At 41.3% G+C, this 18994-nt stretch overlaps 1 protein-coding gene across 4 annotated transcripts in view; it reads left to right on the plus strand.

Moving 5' to 3' along the window:
- The first annotated feature begins 200 nt into the window (after nt 1-200).
- The window catches only part of abca3b (ATP-binding cassette, sub-family A (ABC1), member 3b), a 107111-nt gene continuing 88317 nt past the window's right edge, over nt 201-18994 (plus strand). For 3 of the 4 annotated variants that reach the window (XR_013578981.1, XM_078558715.1, XM_078558716.1), the window contains exons 1-5: nt 201-238; nt 12191-13237; nt 13944-14074; nt 16612-16777; nt 18356-18615. Coding sequence is in view for 3 of the 4 variants with exons in the window: in XM_078558715.1 (XP_078414841.1) it covers nt 12940-13237; nt 13944-14074; nt 16612-16777; nt 18356-18615 (855 nt within the window). In the remaining variant the exon portion in view is untranslated. The remainder of the gene's footprint in view (nt 239-12190; nt 13238-13943; nt 14075-16611; nt 16778-18355; nt 18616-18994) is intronic. The other variant, XM_078558717.1, reaches the window with a different exon arrangement.

The raw sequence follows: 18994 nt of genomic DNA on the forward strand, positions 1-18994 counted from the left end.
TTGGTGGGGGCAGACAGGTGAGGGCCAGAGGTTTGCGGGGGAGGTGTGAAAAGGCGGAAAGGTGAGGGACAATGATAGGGTGAGTTTCATTCTGACCTCGTTCTTTGTGGCGTCACTGCCATTGAGTCACGGGACTGCTTGACCAATAGCAGGTGAAGGAGACGTTGATTGGCGGGTGTGGGCGGGGCTTTTTTATCAACGTTGGGCGTCCGGCATTGTTTTGGCAGCAGCGAGAGAGGTGAGTGAAGGCCAGGGGGCCGAGAGGACAGAGATCCGGAGGGGGTTGAAGGGGAGCTGATCTGAGAGCTATGATAAGAAGCGGCTGTTGCTGGGGAATGAAGTGGTAGGAACTTCACATGTGAGAAGCAGCGCACTCAGATGCAAAAGCAGCCCGGGGCTGTAGTATTTGTGGGCACTGTTCTGTCGCAGGGGAGGGGCAGCAGTTGGGCACCAATGACTGTATCAATGTATTCTGTGATTTTTTTTTTGTTGCTAGTTGCAGGGCTGGTGATACCACTTGATGTGGTTTGTGCCTCTCCTAGATATAAGAGAATTAGGCTGCGAGGGCTGTGGTCAACCTACAATACCTGTAACTGGAACAATCTGCCATGTAATCCAGTTTTCTCTCCTCAGCTTGCTTTTGTGTTGAGATTTCAATTATATTTCACTGGATCACTGAGCCTCTGAGGAGCAGGTGACAATAAGATCCAACTCTAGAAGCTGAGGCTATGTCATCCTCCCCATGTTTGCTTTTCTTCAGCCAACATCTTTGACAGTTGTTGCCACAAAGTGTTGAGGACAATGGAGGATTTAGTAACTTAATTATTGCCCCAGCTGATCCCGGTGAGATTGTTGGGCTTTCATTTAAATTTGGCATGTTTGATTTAATTTTAGTTCTTCCGGTTTGTTCTGGCATGAAGAAGTTGTCTTGGTGATTCGGATAATGTTAACCTGCACAGCTTGAAAGCATTGTGATGTACCAAAGTCGAATCCCAAGTCCTGTTAATGATATAGCTGGTATAAAGGTGCATTTTCCTGCAGGAAGCCTTTGTGATTTTGTTAGAATCAAGCAAGTGTGGTTAGCACTAAAGAAACAGGAGTTTGGTACTAGAGAACTATTGCAGACTTAAGCTATTCAAGTGACATTTTTACACTAAATTGGCATTTAATCTGGTTACTCTGAGCGAAGGAAATACAGATACATTTTAATTTGGTTTTTGTCTCTGGGTGGAGTGACTGGTTACCTGCAGGACTGGATAAATGCTGACAAGTAAATTGTCCCATTGAACAAATGTCAGAAGTTCAAACCTGGGTCATGAAATAGGCAGAGTGGAGAGTGTGAAAGGTTGAGGGAATGAGTAGTCCAAAGGAACTCTACTGAAGCAGCCAGTTACATGCAGGTTTTGAATTGCTCCCTGGAGCACAAGTTATGGGCATCCCAATACTGCTCCAGTCATATAATATTAAAACAAATAACTTGGTCATTTATTGTTCTCTGTACAATGGATCAACCCACTGACAACATTGGAAAAAGGTTTAGGGATAGCATTGAAGGATCAATAATATAGGAGCAAACTGACTACAGCTGATTAATTTCTAAGAGTTGGAAACTAGTTGCCTGTACTGCGGCAGCTTGTCCTTTAATACACAAATGGTGGTACAGGGAAAATAACATATCAAATTTATGTTTACTTTAATATGAGAAATAAGAACACATATGGTAGAAATAGTCATTTAGAATGTTTACCCAGAACCAGTTGTACTGTCTCCTCCTTGCATTCTTTTCCTGATAGACCATTGGAAATTGCTATTTATGTAAACTCAGCACTCTCAGTTCTTTAAACTCAACCCCCGTCAGGATTCCCAAAAGACTCCCTGCTTTATACTCTAGATTTCTTTGATGTATAAAGAAATTTCACTGCTGTAGAAACAAGATGTTGTAATGGTATTTCCCTCAAAATAAGGAGACTTTTCTAATGGAGTCAGAGTATTCCTTGTGGCTTTCTGACATATCCAACCATTTATAACATGAAGATAACTTAAAATTCCATTTTTATCTGTAACTTGTAATACAAACCAGACATCTTTGTTAGATGTCACAGATCATAAGGCTTACGAGCTGAGAAGAATTTATCACTTCCAAATAGGCTATTTATATTAATCAACCAAGTGGTGTTGGGGTGCTGCACACATCCATACCACAATCTATTTCGCACTTGTACATTCTAACATACAGGGGATCTTTCTCCCTGTTTTGTGCACACATTTTGTGTTCTCTTCCTTGTGTGCTCGCGCGTTCTCCCTACAAGATGCACCACAGAAACTCACCAAGGCAGCACCTTCCAAATCCACGACTCCTACCGTTTAAAGAACAAGGGTAGCAAGACACATGGGCAAACCACCATCTGGAAGTTCCCCTCCAAGCCACTCACCATCCTGACTTGGAAATATATTGCTGTTCCTTTGCTGTCACTGGGTCAAAATCTTGGAACTCCCTCCCAAACAGCATTGTGGGTGCACTTACGCCACATGGACTGCAGCGGTTCATGAAGGCAGCTCAGCACCACCTTCTCAAGGGCAATTAGGGATGGGCAATAAATGCTGGACTAGCCAGCGATGCCCACAACCCATAAATGTATTTTTTAAAAAGTTGCTGGGTCTGGTGGTTGGAGTTCTGCAGTACTCACTCTTTTCAAATCAGTTCTAAGGACTTGCTAGTTTGGGATCCACTAATTGTCATACATCCAAACAATAATTGCCACCAGAATGCACCAATGTAAATACTGATTGGTGGCATCACTTCAGTCCGTCTTGGGTATACTAGGTAGCACATGAGCATGGATGGATAATGAGGTCTTGGATTGTGCTTGTCGTTCTTTAGGATTTCCGCTCTTGACTGTAATTTAACTACAGAATGTTCCTGCTGGCCCAAAAATATAAAGTTGTCAAGCTGTCCGTTTTTCCTGGCCTTGACCCAAATGACATGTTCATGACTCAGTTCATATCTGGAAGTGAATCGCAAGTGCTGTCAATGGCTAAGACCCTGTAATGCCCTGCAAGGGGCTAAATTTCTGAGTTCGTATCTCAGGGAGAAGAGTGTGGTGGGGAAAATCTCATCCAGCGCCCGCTATTCCCTGAAATATGGTCACTGGCTAAAGCTATCATTACCACCACCACCACCACCACGCCACCCCCCCTGCCCCAGAACACACAACTGGAAAATTGGCCCTCACCTACAATTGGTTGTCTTCTGTGGAAGTGGAACATCCATTCTCACACTTGGTAAAGTACTCATTTAGTACCTCAGCTACATGCTTAGGGGGGAGGTGATGGCGTAGTGGTAATGTCGCTGGACTAGTAATCCAGACACCTGGGTTCAAATCTCACCATGGCAGATGGTGGAATTTGAATTCAATAAAAATCTGGAATTAAAAGTTTAACGCTGATCATGAAACCATTGTTGATTGTTGTGAAAAACCCATCTGGTTCACTCATGTCCTATTGAGAAGGAAATCTGCTGTCCTTACCTGATCTGGTAAAGATTGAAACAATTACTCAGGTAGAGAGGATGAGGTTGATGGGTTTAGTTCCTTGAAGTTAGTGGAGTTACAGCAGCCTTAAAGCAGTTATACCAGACAGCTTATTCTGAAACAGAAGCTGAAAACATTAAGAACAATGTGTTAATGAGGAAATGGAGACTGCCTCATGTTCCAGCTGATGAAAAATGGGCAATAGTGCACCAAGTAGCGATACCAAGTGGCTCGTTTGGGAATTAGGAAAACTCAAGCTAAGATACAGAAACATTTTTATTGGCCTGGACTACATAAAGATGTAGTCAGATTCTGCCAAATATGCCATGCATAGGAAAACCTCAAGCAGTAATTAAACCTGCATCTTTAATTCCAAATCCAGCATTTGAGGGGCCTTTTGACGGGGTCCTAATTGATTGTGTAGGACTCTATCTAAGGCTAAAAATGGAAATCAGTACTTACTGACAATCATGGATGTGTCCATGAGATTTCCAGAAGCAATACCTTTAAGGAAAATTACAGCAAAGGTGATTGTCAAGGAGTTAACAAAATTCTTTACAAGATATGAATTACCAAAAGAAATACAATCGGACCAAGGTTTGAATTTCATGTCACAGCTGTTTGAAGAAATAATGAACAGCCTAGAAATACAACAATTTAGGTTGTCAGCCTATCACCCTGAATCACAAGTTGCCTTAGAAAGGTGGCATCAGGCTTTAAAGACTATGATTAGAGCACATAGTCAAGACTGTCCACATGATTGGGATCGAGGGATTCCATTCTTCTTGTTTGCTATTAGGATTGCCTCTAATGAGTCAACAGGATTCAGTCCTTTCGAGTTAATTTATGGTCATGAAGTAAGGGGACCACTCAGGTTGATTCAGGAGAAGTTAGTGAGTCAAAGTTCTGAAACTACTCTCCTGGTTTATTTGACGAAATACAGAGAAAGATTAAGTAAGGCACGTGAGCTGGCTAGGAAGCATTTAAAGATATCTCAACAAATGATGAAGGCAAATGCAGATAAAAGGGAAAAGGCTCATGGTTTTGTGGCTGGGGAAAAGCTGTTAGTATTGTTGCCAGTGTCAGGTGAACTGTTGAAGGCATTTTTAGTGAACCTTACCAGATTGAAAAAAGATTGAGTGAGGTAAACTATGTAATGAATACCCCAGATAAAGGAAAGAGTGAGCAAATGTGCCATGTAAACATGCTCAAATAATACCTTGACAGAGAGGATAAACAGGAGGAGGTACTGGTAGTTGTAAGTAAGGAAAATATGGAAGAAATTGACCTTCCCTTGATTAAATTGGACAATGAGGAAGTACTTGAGAATCTAAATGTGATGTTAGGTTATCTTCCAAAAAATTATCGGAGTGATTTAAAAGAGCTATTGCAATCATACAAAACAATTTATGGATATAAATTGGGGAAAACAGATTTAGCTGTGCATGGTATTGATGTGGGGAATTCAGTTTCAATAAGGCAACACCCATATAGATTAAACCCAGTAAAAGTAGCTCAAGTGTGGAAATAAATTAAATTTGTGCTTCCAAAAGACATCATACAGCCCAGTCACAGTAATTGGAGTTCACCCATTGTAATGGTGCCAGCACCAAATTGATCACCAAGACTATGTATTGATTACTGAAAAGTGAATGCAGTAACAAAAGCTCATTCACACCCAATTCCACAATTGGAGGATTGTATCAAGAAAGTGGGACAGTCAACATTTATCACAAAAGTTGACTCGCTGCGAGGATATTGGCTAGTACCCTTATCGGAAAGGTCAAAGAGATATCAGCTTTTGTGACACCAGATGGTCTATATCAATGCAAAGTAATGCCCTTTATTATGAAAAATGCACCAGCAATATTTCAGAGACTAACAAACAAAGTGATTGAGAAACAGAGCAGTTGTGCTATTTATACTGATGACTTAATATTATTCAGTCAAACGTGGAAGGAACATTTACAACATTTAAAGGAACTATTTGATCAACTGCAGGAAGCCGGTTTGGTGGTAAATTTGGCTATAAGTGAATTTGCGGAGGTGCAAGTTACATATTTAGGCCACACTGTTGGACATGACCCCACGAGTTGCAAAAGTAAAAGCTATTGTAAAATTCTCAGTGTGTACAACAAAACAGAAGGTTTTGAGATTTCTCGCATGAGTGGATTTTATTGGAAATTCGTGCCAAATTTCAGCTGTGTAGTTGCCCCACTGACTGGGTTGTTAAAAAGGAACAGAAAATTCCAATGGACGTAGGAGTGTCAGAATGCATTTGACAGCTTGAAGCTGTACTAACTACTACACCTGCTCTATCGGCACCTGATTATACAAAGCAGTTTAGGTTAGCTATTGATGCCAGTGATGTGGGTGTTGGTACTGTATTGCTACAAGAAGATGAACTGGGAGCTGAGAAGCTGGTAGGCTATTTCTCACGGAGGTTGAATGTACGTCAGAAGAGGTATTCAACCAGAGAAAGTTCTTAAGTTTGGTGTTTAGCTTTGCAAGATTTTGACGTGTATGTTGCGAACAGTTCTTCAGAGATGGTTATATACACTGACGACAATCTTTTGAAGTTTCTGGAGAAGTTTCAAAACAAAAGCGCCAGACCTTTCAGTGGACTTTATTATTACAACTGTTCAATTAACAAATTATACATGTGGCTGGACAAGGAAATTTAATTGCAGATGCATTATCAAAAGTTTAAAACTCAAAAGAACATGGATTTTGGCAAATAGAGAATGGGCTGAAATGAACTCTATTTTTACAACAGACTTGTATATGTATTTTCAAGTTGATGCATGTACACTATAGTATAATAATTTTGTTTATATAGATAAATATAGTAAGAATACAAAATAGGTTGAGAACATGAAATAATCTTTTTTGAAGTTGTGATTCTTTGCAAGGAGGTGTGCGAATGGATTTATAAAAATATTTTGGGGGTATATGGTGTTATTCTGTGAAGAAGGTTGTGTGTCTGTATAAATAATTTAATTAAACTGGCAAAAGGTTACCAGAGCTAGGTTGGGAGGTAAGATATAAAAGGATAGAGGCGTTAGGTGTGCATTTGTAATAAAATATTATGGTGGGTTTGAGGTACAAGTAAATAAGGTTGGATCTAACATTTACATTTTTGGATAAGTTGAGAGCTCGTTTGAATATCAAAGGGAAGTCAGAGGAGACAAGAAACATTTTTGCATATTACAGAAGTTCCATTGGCAAACAGAAGAGGGTATATTACATTTTATTGATCCGAAAGCAGAGACAAGATTGAAACATGAAAGATTTTATATTTGGAAGGATTTGAGTATCAAAGAGGTGTGAGAACAATGTAACCTGAGATGAAAGGGGGAAAAATGTATTTTAGAGTTACTATGGAAAACTTGGCTGTTGGCAGTGTAAGGAAGATCTCTTGGAAACAGCTTTAGACTAGGAGATGATGCAGTTTGAACCAGTCACCCAGTCAATCCAGAAAAGCCTTGGGCTGCAAAAAGCAGTCTTGTTCTGAAGTCTTGAATTTCCACAGCAGAGTGGAAGAGAGTTTAAGAGGTCATGTAGTATGCCTCTATTAAAGCCACAGCAGTTTGCCGTGGGTAATATTACTGAATTTTTATAGTTAAACATCTGTAAGGGAGTGTTGCCTGGAAGGTGTTTACTTGTGTGTGTAACCAAATAGGGAGTCTTTTGGGAATATTTTATAAGACTAATTTTAACTGTGTAACTGTAACCTTGTGTGCTTAAGTTTTCTTTTTTTCTTGTTAATAAAATTTTTTCTTTTAATTTTTAAAATCCCTAAAATGTTACTTGACTTCTTGTCGCTGAGATCAGTACACTTTTTTTTCGTTTTCAGAATACAAAAAAATGGCATGGCCCATAAGCCAAGTTTCCCTCTGGGATTGGTTTGCTCAGCAGTTAACATCTGCTGTGGTCATAACACAAGGAAGAAGATGCTGCTGAATTCATAGTGAATGCGGAGATAGTTAAGATACGATAGACTAAAACTTGATAAGCATTAGGCAGGCTGGTTGTACTTAAAGTTGATAAGTCATCTGGACCGGATGGGATGTATCCGAGGATGCTGAGGGAAGCCAGGGAAATTGCAGAGGCTCTGGCCATAATCCTCCAATCCTCTTTCGATACAGGGGTGGTGCTAGAGAACTGGAGAGTTGCAAATGTTACAGTCTTTTTCAAAAAAAGGGTAAAAGGATCAGCCCAGCAACTACATGCAGGGTCAGTTTAACCTCAATGGTTGGAAAGCTTTTAGAAACTATAATCTGGGACAAAAATAACAGTCACTTGGACAAGTGAGGGTTAATTAGGGAAAGCGAGCACAATTCTAAAGGGTGTGTAGGAGCAGAGAGACTTCAGGAAATATGTTCACAAATCATTGAAGGTAGGAGGGCAAGTTGAGAAAGTACTTAAAAAGGCATACAGGATCCTGAAATTTATAAGTAGAGGTGTTCAGCACAAAAGCAAGGAAGTTATGTTGAACCTTTATAAAAAACTGGTTCAGCCTCAACTGGAGTATTGTGTCTGATTTTGAAAACCACACTTTAGGAAGGATGTAAAGGCAATAGAGAGAGAGGGTGCAGAAAAGATCATGAGAATGGTTCCAGGGATGAGGGATTTCAATTATGTGGATAGATTGAAGAAGCTGTGGTTGTTCTACTGAGAGAAGTGAAGGTTGAGAAGAGATTTGATAGAGGTGTTCAAAATTATGAAGGGGCCTGGACACAGTTGATAGGAGAAACTGGTGCCATTGGTGGAAGGAGTAAGAACAGAGGGCACTGATTTAAGATAATTGGCAACAGAAGCAACAGTGACATGAGGAAAAAACATTTTTATACAGAGTGGTTAGGATCTGGAATGCACTGTCTGAGTGCATGGTGGAGGCAGATTTAATATTGGCTTTCAGAAGGGTGAGCACCTGAAAGAAAAGATTTACAGGGTTATGAAGAAAGGCTGAGGGAGTGAGGCTAACTGAGTTTCTCTCACGGAGAACTGACAAGGACACAACAGGCCAAACAGGCCAAAAAGCCTCCTCCTGTTCTATAACCATTATTCTATGAGTGTGCAGGGTGCAGGTTTGTTTTAATAATACTCCCATGTTTTGGATTTGCAATCTCAGTCTTGCTTTTGGAAAGAATTGACCTTAGCACTTCAAGCTTTCCTAAAGATGTTGAGGCCAGTGATTCCCTTTGGAGGATTTCAAAAAACTGAATTCAAATTATAAGTGCTGGTCTCTATTTACTCTCTCGCACTCTCACTCTGTCTTCAGGTACCATGCCCTAAGAGGGCATTGGTGACCATGGACTTCCATATGTTGGTCCATAGTTATGCTTGGCAAGATACTGCAGTGGTTTGCTGTTGCCTTCTGCACTCTATTTGCTAGTTCAGTAAAATATTTAATACTCTACCATACCCAACAACGTAATCAATGTAATGTATATTGAATTGAAAATCAGAGATGTTATATTAAACTTATTTTGATTTTGGTTAGACCACATTTGGAATACCGTGCACAGTTGTGTGTCCATATTACAAAAAGGCTACAGAGGTACTGGAGAAGGTACAAAAGATTTTACAAGACTGAAACCAGAACTGAGAGGCTTTAACTGTTTGGCAAGACTGAACAGGCTGGAATTCTTTTCTCTAGAAAAGCGAAGGCAGAGGTGGGATAGAGATTTTTTAAATTATGAAGGGTTTTGATAGGGTAGGTGTTGGGAAGATGTTTCCACTTGTGGGGATACCAGACTAGGGGTCATAAATATAAGGTAGTCACTAATAAATGCAATAGGGAACTCCAAAGAAACTTTACCCAGTGAATGGTGAGGATGTGGAACATGCTACTATGGGGAGTAGTTGAGACAAATAGAATAGATGCAGTTAAGGGGAAGCTAGATAAGTAACAACAACTTGTATTTATTTAGCACCCTTAACATGATAAAATATCCTGAGATGCAACACAGGAGTGTTATCAGATTAAATGTGACACAGAGCCACATGAGACATTAGGACAGATGTCCAAAATCTTGGTCAAAGAGGTAGGTTTTAAGGAGGATAGAGAGGAATTATAGAGTTTGGGGCTAGGGGAAACTCAAGGACAAACTACTTTAAGCCAGAGTTTAGGACTGAAAGCACAGCTGTTAATGGAGTGCACGAAGGAGAAAGGAATAGAAGGATATGCTGATAGGGTGAGGTGAAGAGGGGTGGGAGGAGGCTTGTGTGGAGCATTAACACCAGCACAGATCTACTGGGCCTAATGGTGTCTGTGTGTGTGTGTGAGGGTGAGAGAGAGAGAGAGAGAGAGGTTGTGAGCAGGAGGAGATCATTCAGTCTCTCAAGGCTGTTCTGCCATTCAGTTGCAGAGAAGTGCCTGCCTGGAGGTACAGGTTGGACAGTGAGTTACCTTCAGTATGTCTGAGGAAGGTGGTAATTGGGTGATAAGTGCATGAGGTGTGACTCAGGTTTTGCAAGCTTCAGCTTAAAAACATGCAAGCTGGAAGTTCCAGTTATCAGCACCTGCTCCTTGATGGCACTTGTTGTTAAACCAGATTCCTCTATCTATGCGACACAACTGGATGTTGCCAGGGTAATACCACACTGATCAACATCATTGTTTCCTTACTGAGCTCTCGGGAATAATCTCCTGTAGGTCATAGTTTTCTACTGCACAGTGAAAACTGCTTTTAATTGCTACCTTTGGGTGTTAGTGGACAGATGGGAACCAAACTTTTAAAAGTGTTTTTCATATTTTAGGGGTTATTACTTGTGCCCAGGCCACCTAGTACCGGTTTGCTGTAGTGAGCATTGGTTAAAGGTTCTCCTGATGTCAGACTAGCTAAAGGGTCTTCTGTGGTCAGATTGGTTGAAGAGCCTACACCAGGAGCGGTCTGCTGATTTTAAACAAAGTAGCTCATCCGAAATTGAAATTCTGCCGAGAGTGACACAGACCTGCCCAAGGGTTTGCACAAATACCTAGAACATTCATTAACTTAATGCATTTCACAAACAAAAGCACTTGGCTCAGATGTCACCCTGCTATCATTGTGCTGAGTGATGGAGGTTAAAAATCTGAAGGAGTGGAGGAGACAGTGCAGCAAATAATCTATTTTCTGGCAAAGTAACAGTGCAGACTGTACCTGTTGGTGAGTACTGCTGATTTTAAAGACATTTCAGGAGCTCTGATATAGGAGGTGAGATTGTGAGAACAGATGAGACAGAGAAACTGGGAGAAGGGAATAGAGTCATTGTAGGAAGCGGGGTGAGGAGAAATGTAGCTGCATGTATTGTTGGGAGGCTACTCCTCACCTCACCCCTAACCCATCCCGCCTGAGCTAAAGAATTCCAAGAAGGGAGGGAAAGAGCCAGGGATAGACTAGGTGATGGTACAGGAGGGTGGGAATTGGAAGCATTGTTGATGAGTTCTCTAGATGAGGGTGAGAGCAGAAATTGATGCAGATAATTATTAATGGAATGAACATTACTAATAGTACTGAAGATTATTGAGCCCATCACCTCACTGTGTCCAGCATAGTTCACATTTTAAACCAAAACCAAAATAGTACAGGTGCTGGAAATTAGCAATAAACAAAAATGCTGAACAGGTCATGCAGCATTTTTGGAGAGAGGATGCAGGTTGATGTTTCAGCTCGATGATCTTTCATTAGATTATACAATATCACATTCACATTCCAACACAATGCACGGAAAATGCAAATGATATCCTTTAAATAATCTAATCAAGGATCCATGGGCTTCAGGAAGTGCATTTTGACCTATTCAAAGGGGAGTTGAGAAAGATTTGTGTTGGTAGATTGTGCGCTGACCACTTAATGCAAATTCATTTATGCAGATTCTGTTTACCAAAAGGCGGACTCTGTACTATAGTTACTTCGGCCATAGATGGCAAATATTTGTTTATATACATATTTTTACAATTTTTAAAAAATCAGATTTTATTTTACTGAGAAAGGAAATTCTGAGGCACTCTTGATGCCGCTGACATGCGAATTGATTCAGTTGTTTTTGTATCTTTGTGCAATCATTGTAACAAAGGGCGTTTCTTTGACAATTAAATGGTGGAACAGTTTCTTTAAAACATGTGTGTAATTCATCTGATGGGGTGAGCTTTGTCCTGACCAGAGTTCCATTTCTTTCTTTTGGAGACAATTCTGATGAGTTGTTCAGAGAGGGGGGAAGGGGGGTTGGGGGCAATTGGGGGTGTATGGCAGGGTGAGCAGGGATGTGTGATGCCTCTTAACTCAAATTGCTGTAACCAACAGCAAAAGCCCTGAACTAGCAATGATTCCTCCCAGTGCATGCACCTTAAATACTCCTGAGTGGGTGGCCAGGTCTGGAAGGGCAAAATTCATAATTTACTTTATGTGGGCAAGGGAGGGGTTTTCACAACTCTAATAATTTAGTCACATCACTAAAGGCTTGGAGTAATGTGGCCACTTATCTGGAGTTTGTAGCTACAGTGCTTTTGTTCACAACCATTGACACTAGCTGCAAAAATGGATTTGAATTTTAATAGATGCCCACATTACAAAACTGACTACACTTCAAAAGTATTGATTTCAAGGTATTTTTGGAGCTCCTGACGTGAAAGGTGCTGTATATAAATACAAGGCTTTCTTTCTCTTTCTCAGAAGGGCACTGTCTGGGCTGATGGGGGAACCAGAACATCTCATTCAAACTGACACACAGGAATTCCATTCACTGCAGTGTGTGTCAACACTTTGAAAGTTGCGTATTAGAACTAGCTGCATCGATTGTGCTCCCCTTTCCCCAGTTAGGAACCGTGGACTGCCCGTGTCATATTTTGGGGCGCTCTTGAGTTCAGGATGTCCAGGCTTCGGCAATTTGGTCTGCTCCTTTGGAAGAACTATGTGTTGCAGGCAAGTAGAACATTACAACTAATGGTATGGAGGAGAATCTGTGTGAAGTGTATGAATGCCTGCAGCAGTGCTGTCTGCCATCCTGTTGTGTGTTTGTGATGTTCCTCTCCAGATCATTCAATTGTCCAGCACCTGCAGGAGTGTGCAATTGAACTTCCATTCTGATAGCTACACCCTCAAGCCTTGCTCCTGTCCACTTCTGCATGCAGCCTCAATCGAGTCCAGCTGGGCTCAGGCCATCACAGTGACGGCTGCAGTCCTGCCTTGGACTCAGTGCTGTGAGGCAGACAAACTGATTTGTCCTTTACCCTTTGCACCCAAACGTGGACCCCTGGAATATGAACCTATCAGTTTGGGATAAGCTCCCATTGGATCTGACAGGGCAGCTGAGATTGCATCCTGGCCTAGCGAGAATCTTGAACTTGTGATGTACCTCACGTGCTGCATAGTGTTTAGTGTACATGTCTATGCTGATAATATACTGCTAAGAGAAACCTGTAATGGTTTCACTTATCAATCTTACTTTTGTTTCAATGCAGAAACGCCAGGTGTTGGTTACCATCGTTGAGATAAGCCTGCCACTTATATTTGCTGCAATTCTTATAACTCTAAGACAGCGAGTTAGTTCCGTGCAGCATCCGAATGCAACCATATATTCCTCCTTTCATATTGATGATATTCCATATTTCCCCCAACACCCTATAGCCAATTGGAATATGGTTTACATTCCCTCCAACGTGACTGCAGTGGACAGCATTGCAAAGATGGTGAAGGACAGCCTGCAGGGGATAGTTAAACGTAAGTTTCCAGTGTTCTAGGTCACTGTTCTTGTACTGGGAGCAATATTTTATTTCTCAGTATGGTGTCGCAATTCAGATTTTATTCTCTTGGCTGGAATAGTATACAAGTAAAGGGTACAGATGTCTATCGAACAGCTTTAAGGCATTTTTTTGTGCTGACATGAAAATTTGTCAATCTTTTTACAACTTGCTACTGTGGGTATTGAATTCGTGATCACTTGGTTGCTGTTAGTAGCGAGGTACATTATTGGTCCACGACACCCGTTAGCACTAGGTTCAAGATGGGAGCTGAGCACCACTTTCTCAAGGACAACTAGAGATGGACAACAAATGCTGGTCTTTCCAGCGATGCCTGAACCACATGAACGAATAAAAAAAAAAAGCACCAGGCCTCAAGACTCATTAGCATTGGGCTACCACAGCCAATCTAACCCTATGTAACTTGAACAATGAATTACAGAAATGATAATATTGGAAATACTCAGCTGGTTTGGCAGCTTCTAGGGCATGAGAAATAGAGTTAATGTTACAGGTGCCAATATTTCATCAAAACTCTTGTCGACCCAAAAGGCTAAATCTATTTCTGTCTGCACAGATACTGCCAGAAGTGCCGAATATTTTCAGCCATTTCTGTTTTTTATTTCAGATTTCCTGCATCTGTGGTATTTAGCTTATGGATTACAGGAATTTTCTTTGCTTTGCAGTTATAGGTTTCCAAACAGAAGCTCAATTTAATGATTTTATAAGATCGGAAAACAAGTCCACAGGGAATATTCTGGCAGCTCTTGTAATCGACCATGACTTTAAGCACCGAGATGAGCGTTTACCATTGCAGGTACATGCTACATAGTGAATTGTTGCCATTGTATACTTCAGATAGTGAATCCTTACCATTGTACACATATGCTATATAGTGAGCCTTCACTATTGTACAAAAATGTTTCAGTGACAATAAGATAAATTCTTTCTTTCTCGTCTAGCGGTGCAATGATAAGGTTTGTAAGTAACTCTGTCCATGTTTTTATATACAATATATATATTATATATGTTATATATTGAAAGATTTTCTTTAATTTCTGGGTGCTTAGTGAACTTTTTATGTTCTGTACTGATATAAGTAGGGTTTATTGCAGGTGGAGTTCACATTCACTCTTTCATTTTGTGCTGCAGCTGTTAGGAATTGATGAGGGTGAAGCTCTCCTGAATGAGGAAGAGGATCCTGTTTCATGACCTCTTGCATTCTGGTTTGCAAAAGGAGCTTGTTTCGTATTTGGTGTGTTGTGTAATGTGATTAATTTTTTAAAAATTCATTCATGAGTTTGGATGTCACTAAGAAGACCGGTATTTATTGCCAATCTGCCATTGCCCTTAAGAAGGTGGTGGTGAGCTTCCTTCTTGAATCACTGCAGTAGGTGCACCCATAGTGCTGTAACAGGGGGAATTCCAAGATTTTGACTCTGCGACAGTGAAGGAATGGTGATATATTTCCAAGTCAGGATGGTGGTGCTCCCTCTGCTGCCCTTGATGTTCTAGGTGATAGCGGTTGTAGGTTTAGAATGTACTGTCGAAAGAGGCTTGGTGAGTTGCTTTATTAGGGCTTTATTAAGATATGGAGTCGAGAGGTCCTGGCAGGTTACTATTGAGTCACTTGGTGCTATAACTTGATAGCACTGTCAATGACACCTTCCATTACTTTGCTGATGCTAGAGAATAGATTGATGGGGTGGTAATTGGCTGGATTGGATTTGTCCTGTTTTTTGTGGATAGGATATACCTGGGAAATTTTTCACATTGTTGGATAGATGCCAGTGTTGAAACTGTATTGGAACAGCTTGGCTAGGGACACGGATAATTCTGGAGCACAAGTCATCAGCACTAGAGCCAGATGTTGTCAGAGCTCATAGCGTTTGCTGTATCCAGTGCCTTCAGCTGTTTATTGGTATCACCTGGAGTGAATCAAATTTTAGACTGACATCTGTGATGCTGGGGACCTCAGGAGGAGGCTTGAAGAGTGGGACCAGCATTCTTTGTGAATTGCTTTATTATTGAACTGCTACAGTTCCTGTCACTTTAGGGGAAGGACACAATATCATATGTTGCAGTGAGCCTGGAGGTGTTGATAAATAGGAACTCCAACCAATAGTGATTTAACTATTTTGTTACTTAAACCTCTTTGAAACCATCGTCAATTCTAGAATATTTTTAGTGTGTCTTGGAGTTTGCCAGCAGTATGCTCTTATTTGCCAGAGTTTGAGATCCTCTGAGGCTATTGTTATAACAAAAAACGTTGCAACATTAGATAATTTGTTTCACTTACACCATTGAACAGGAGTCAGTAGTGTACAGAGAGCTGGGCCTGAGATCAGAGTGTTCCTCAGTAGACTGTTCTGTCAACAGTTCCATGCTAATGGGATGCAATTTCAATCTAGAATGAAAGTGGATTTGTGATGGACAGTGGAAGCATGGGAATACCACCACCTGCAAGTTCTCCTCCAAGTCACACAACATCCTAACTTGAACTATATTGCTGATGCTTTATTGTCGTTGGATCAAAATCTTAGAACTCCCTCCTTAATAGTACTGTGGGTGTACTTACACTAGATGGACTGCAGTGGTTCAAGAAGGTAGCTCACCACCACCTAAGAGACAATTAGTGATAGGCAATAAACGCTGGCCTTGCCAGCGATGTTCACATCCCGTGAATGGATAAAACATTAACTGTTTTGGCCAGAACCTCTGTTCCTGAAAGTAGGGGTGACTCTGGGAGAATCACAGTGTGAGGAACACTGGAGCTGACCTCCATGAGCTGGTCTTCCATCCAGTTCAGATGTATGCAGCCATGAGAAGTTGTACTGGAGTTGACCAGGTTGTTGGACACATGGACAACCTAAAATATCAGCAGAAACAGATGTAGGTTGGCACCTAGTCCCATTTGGAGCCCTGCACTCTCACCTTTACTGCTCTTAATAGATTGTCCATTATATTAGCATGTGAATGGTATAATTGTATGCAATGGTGTCATCAGACTAGTAAAATTAACCTAAATGAACTCCCCTAATTCATCACTCAAATTGTTTCTCTGGAGTAGCCATGGTGTTATTGTGTTGCTTTTGAACTGTGCAACTTAGGCTACAGGAGTCTGGGCAATCTGACCTCCTTGTGCTCATCTTTCTTACTTGCTGGTTTGTTCTGGGCCAGGAGATTTGGGACAGCCCATTCTGAGTATCACTTGGCGTGAAATCAGCATCAGCTAAATGCAAATTAATGGGAACCTTTTATGTGGAGATTTTTTGTTTTAGTGATGTTGGCTGAGAGAGGAAGGTCACCTAGAATTCTCATGTAATTGGTCATTGTTAATTTTTGTCTTTTTAGGTAAACTACCACCTAAGGTTTAAATACAGCCCTCAGAACGCACCCCTTGGGCAACTAACTTCTCTCGATCCAAACCGAGATAGGGACTGGCACACTCAGTTCCTTTTCCCACTGTTCCAGGTACCTGGGCCTCGTGAGCCGAACTTCAAGGACGGAGGCAGTCCAGGTGAGCTAACAGCACTGGCCCTTCTACAGCTTCACTCATACAGGTGAGCAGGCCAGGTGGACAGAGAACTTAACATCTGGACACCCCTGTCCTGCGTCCTAACGACATCCATTGGTGTAGGATCAGAGATAAATGTATGTTTCTTCATTCTGGAAAGGGTGACCACAGGTTCAAGGCAATGAGAGTTAAGATTCTTTGATGTGAGCTGTGCTCCAAGTCTGATTCTGCACCCTGTTGCCCTTAGCTGAAATGGGTGTGGAACTCCTGTTATCTGTTATTATGCAAGTTCTGCCTTGTACCTGACTCATTTTTTAAATATTTGTCCTACTGTTGCTTATCATTCTTTCTGTTGGCAGGTTTGATTCACAACGGGGAAGATGCTGAGCTCTCTCCAGTTTTAGGTTTTGTGTTGTACTCCAGGACATGCTCAGTGTCCAGCAGTCAGAATTGCTATTTATGGTGCCTTAAAATCTGCCTTGACATTTCAGCCTGAGATTGGCAGGACAGATTCCAGTGATGGAAATCTCTGCTACCTTTCCCCTGTTCCCCTGCTTCCCCAAACTCCCATTTTAGCTATATAAAGCAACTTGGATTTCTGTAGTGCCTTTCACAACCTCCTAAAGCATTTTACAGCCAGTGAAGTACTTTGAAGTCTCAGTCCCTGCTGTAATGTGAGAAACGGGACAGTCAATTTCTGCACAGCAAGCTCCCACAAGCAGCAATGAGATAATGGCCAGATAATTTTTTAACAATGTTTATTGAAGGATAAATATTGTTGAGGACACCAGAATGCAGCCTGTTATTCTTTGAATTCTGTCTTGAGATTTTATATTCACTGAGAGGACAGATGGGGGCCTTGGTGTAACATCTCATCTGAAAGACAGCACCTCCAACAGTGCAGCACTCCCTCAGTACTGTGCTAGAGCATCGTCCTGGAATATGAGTTCTTGTCTGGAGTGGGACTTGAATCCACAACCTTCTCGGTGATGAGTGCGACACGCTGAGTCATGGCTGGGACCTGCATGCCCTCATGTTACTTGAAAACACCTTCTACACACTTGCACAATACATATAAATGTACTTCACAAGTGGTTATATACTTAACACCTATTGTTATTCAGTAACCAAGGAAGTAAATATCATAGACTATAATAGAATCTTACAGATTAGAAAAATCACACAGCCATCAAAAACACACGCATACTATGTTTTTTGTCTTACTATTTTATCAACAAATGCATAGAAAAGTTAAAGTTCACACACCTATACCATGTGATATTGAATATTAAGATGACGACTCATTTTTAAATTTACGAATCAGAAATACAATTAGCCACATCTGGATTTCCAATTTGCCACATGTAGTTAACATTTTGGACAACACCTATTATAGTTTAATTATAACAGTGTAGTGAAATAATGAGTCATAAGAGACTACCCTTACTATAATATGAATATAATGATTTATTACTGTGCTTTGATAAAGCTGTAATATTTTCATAACACAATGTTCTTGATTGTTATCCAGTTTTGTAGTGTAATTTATGTGCTGTATTTCTGTGCGTTGGCTTTTCTAAGGTTATTACCGTGAGGGCTTCCTGGCAATACAGCTCGCAACAGACAGAGCCATTATCAAGTATCATGCCAGCACAGCAGCAGCCGTGCTACTTCCATTGTTTAAGGTAGAAATGTTGCGGTTCCCCTTCCACCCCTACAATGATGACATCTTCATTTTGGCAATACAAACACAGCTTTCACTGCTGGTAATGCTGAGCTTCACCTACACGGCACTCAATGTCACCAAAGCAATTGTATTGGAAAAGGAAACCAAGCAAAAGGTAAAATACGGTGCCTATTTGTGTGCAATGTATGGGACTATGTGTGTCGTGCGTGTGTGTGTGTCTCTCTCTCTCTCTCTCAGTGGTCCATGAGATAGTGGCCAACATTTTCCCCCCATCAGTGGGGGAAGAGCGGGAGCAGGGGCCAGCGGGCGGGCCTCCGATTGGCGCCCCTGATTGGGGGCGCGCAGTCATTTTATGTGGGCAGGCTAATTAAGGCCCGCCCAGCGTGACGTGCACCAGGAAACGCTATGCGCTCCCTGTGCGGGCGGTGGGGATTCCCTCAGCCTGGAGTGTGCTCTTTCGTGCATGCGCGTGAAAGAACGCACAGATCTCCCTGAGTGCTGCCTCAGGGAGATCGTTTCTGATGTAAAACTTG

The sequence above is a fragment of the Cetorhinus maximus genome, chromosome 15 (genome assembly GCF_964194155.1).
Source record: "Cetorhinus maximus chromosome 15, sCetMax3.hap1.1, whole genome shotgun sequence".
In the NCBI taxonomy this organism is placed as follows: Eukaryota; Metazoa; Chordata; class Chondrichthyes; order Lamniformes; family Cetorhinidae; genus Cetorhinus; species Cetorhinus maximus.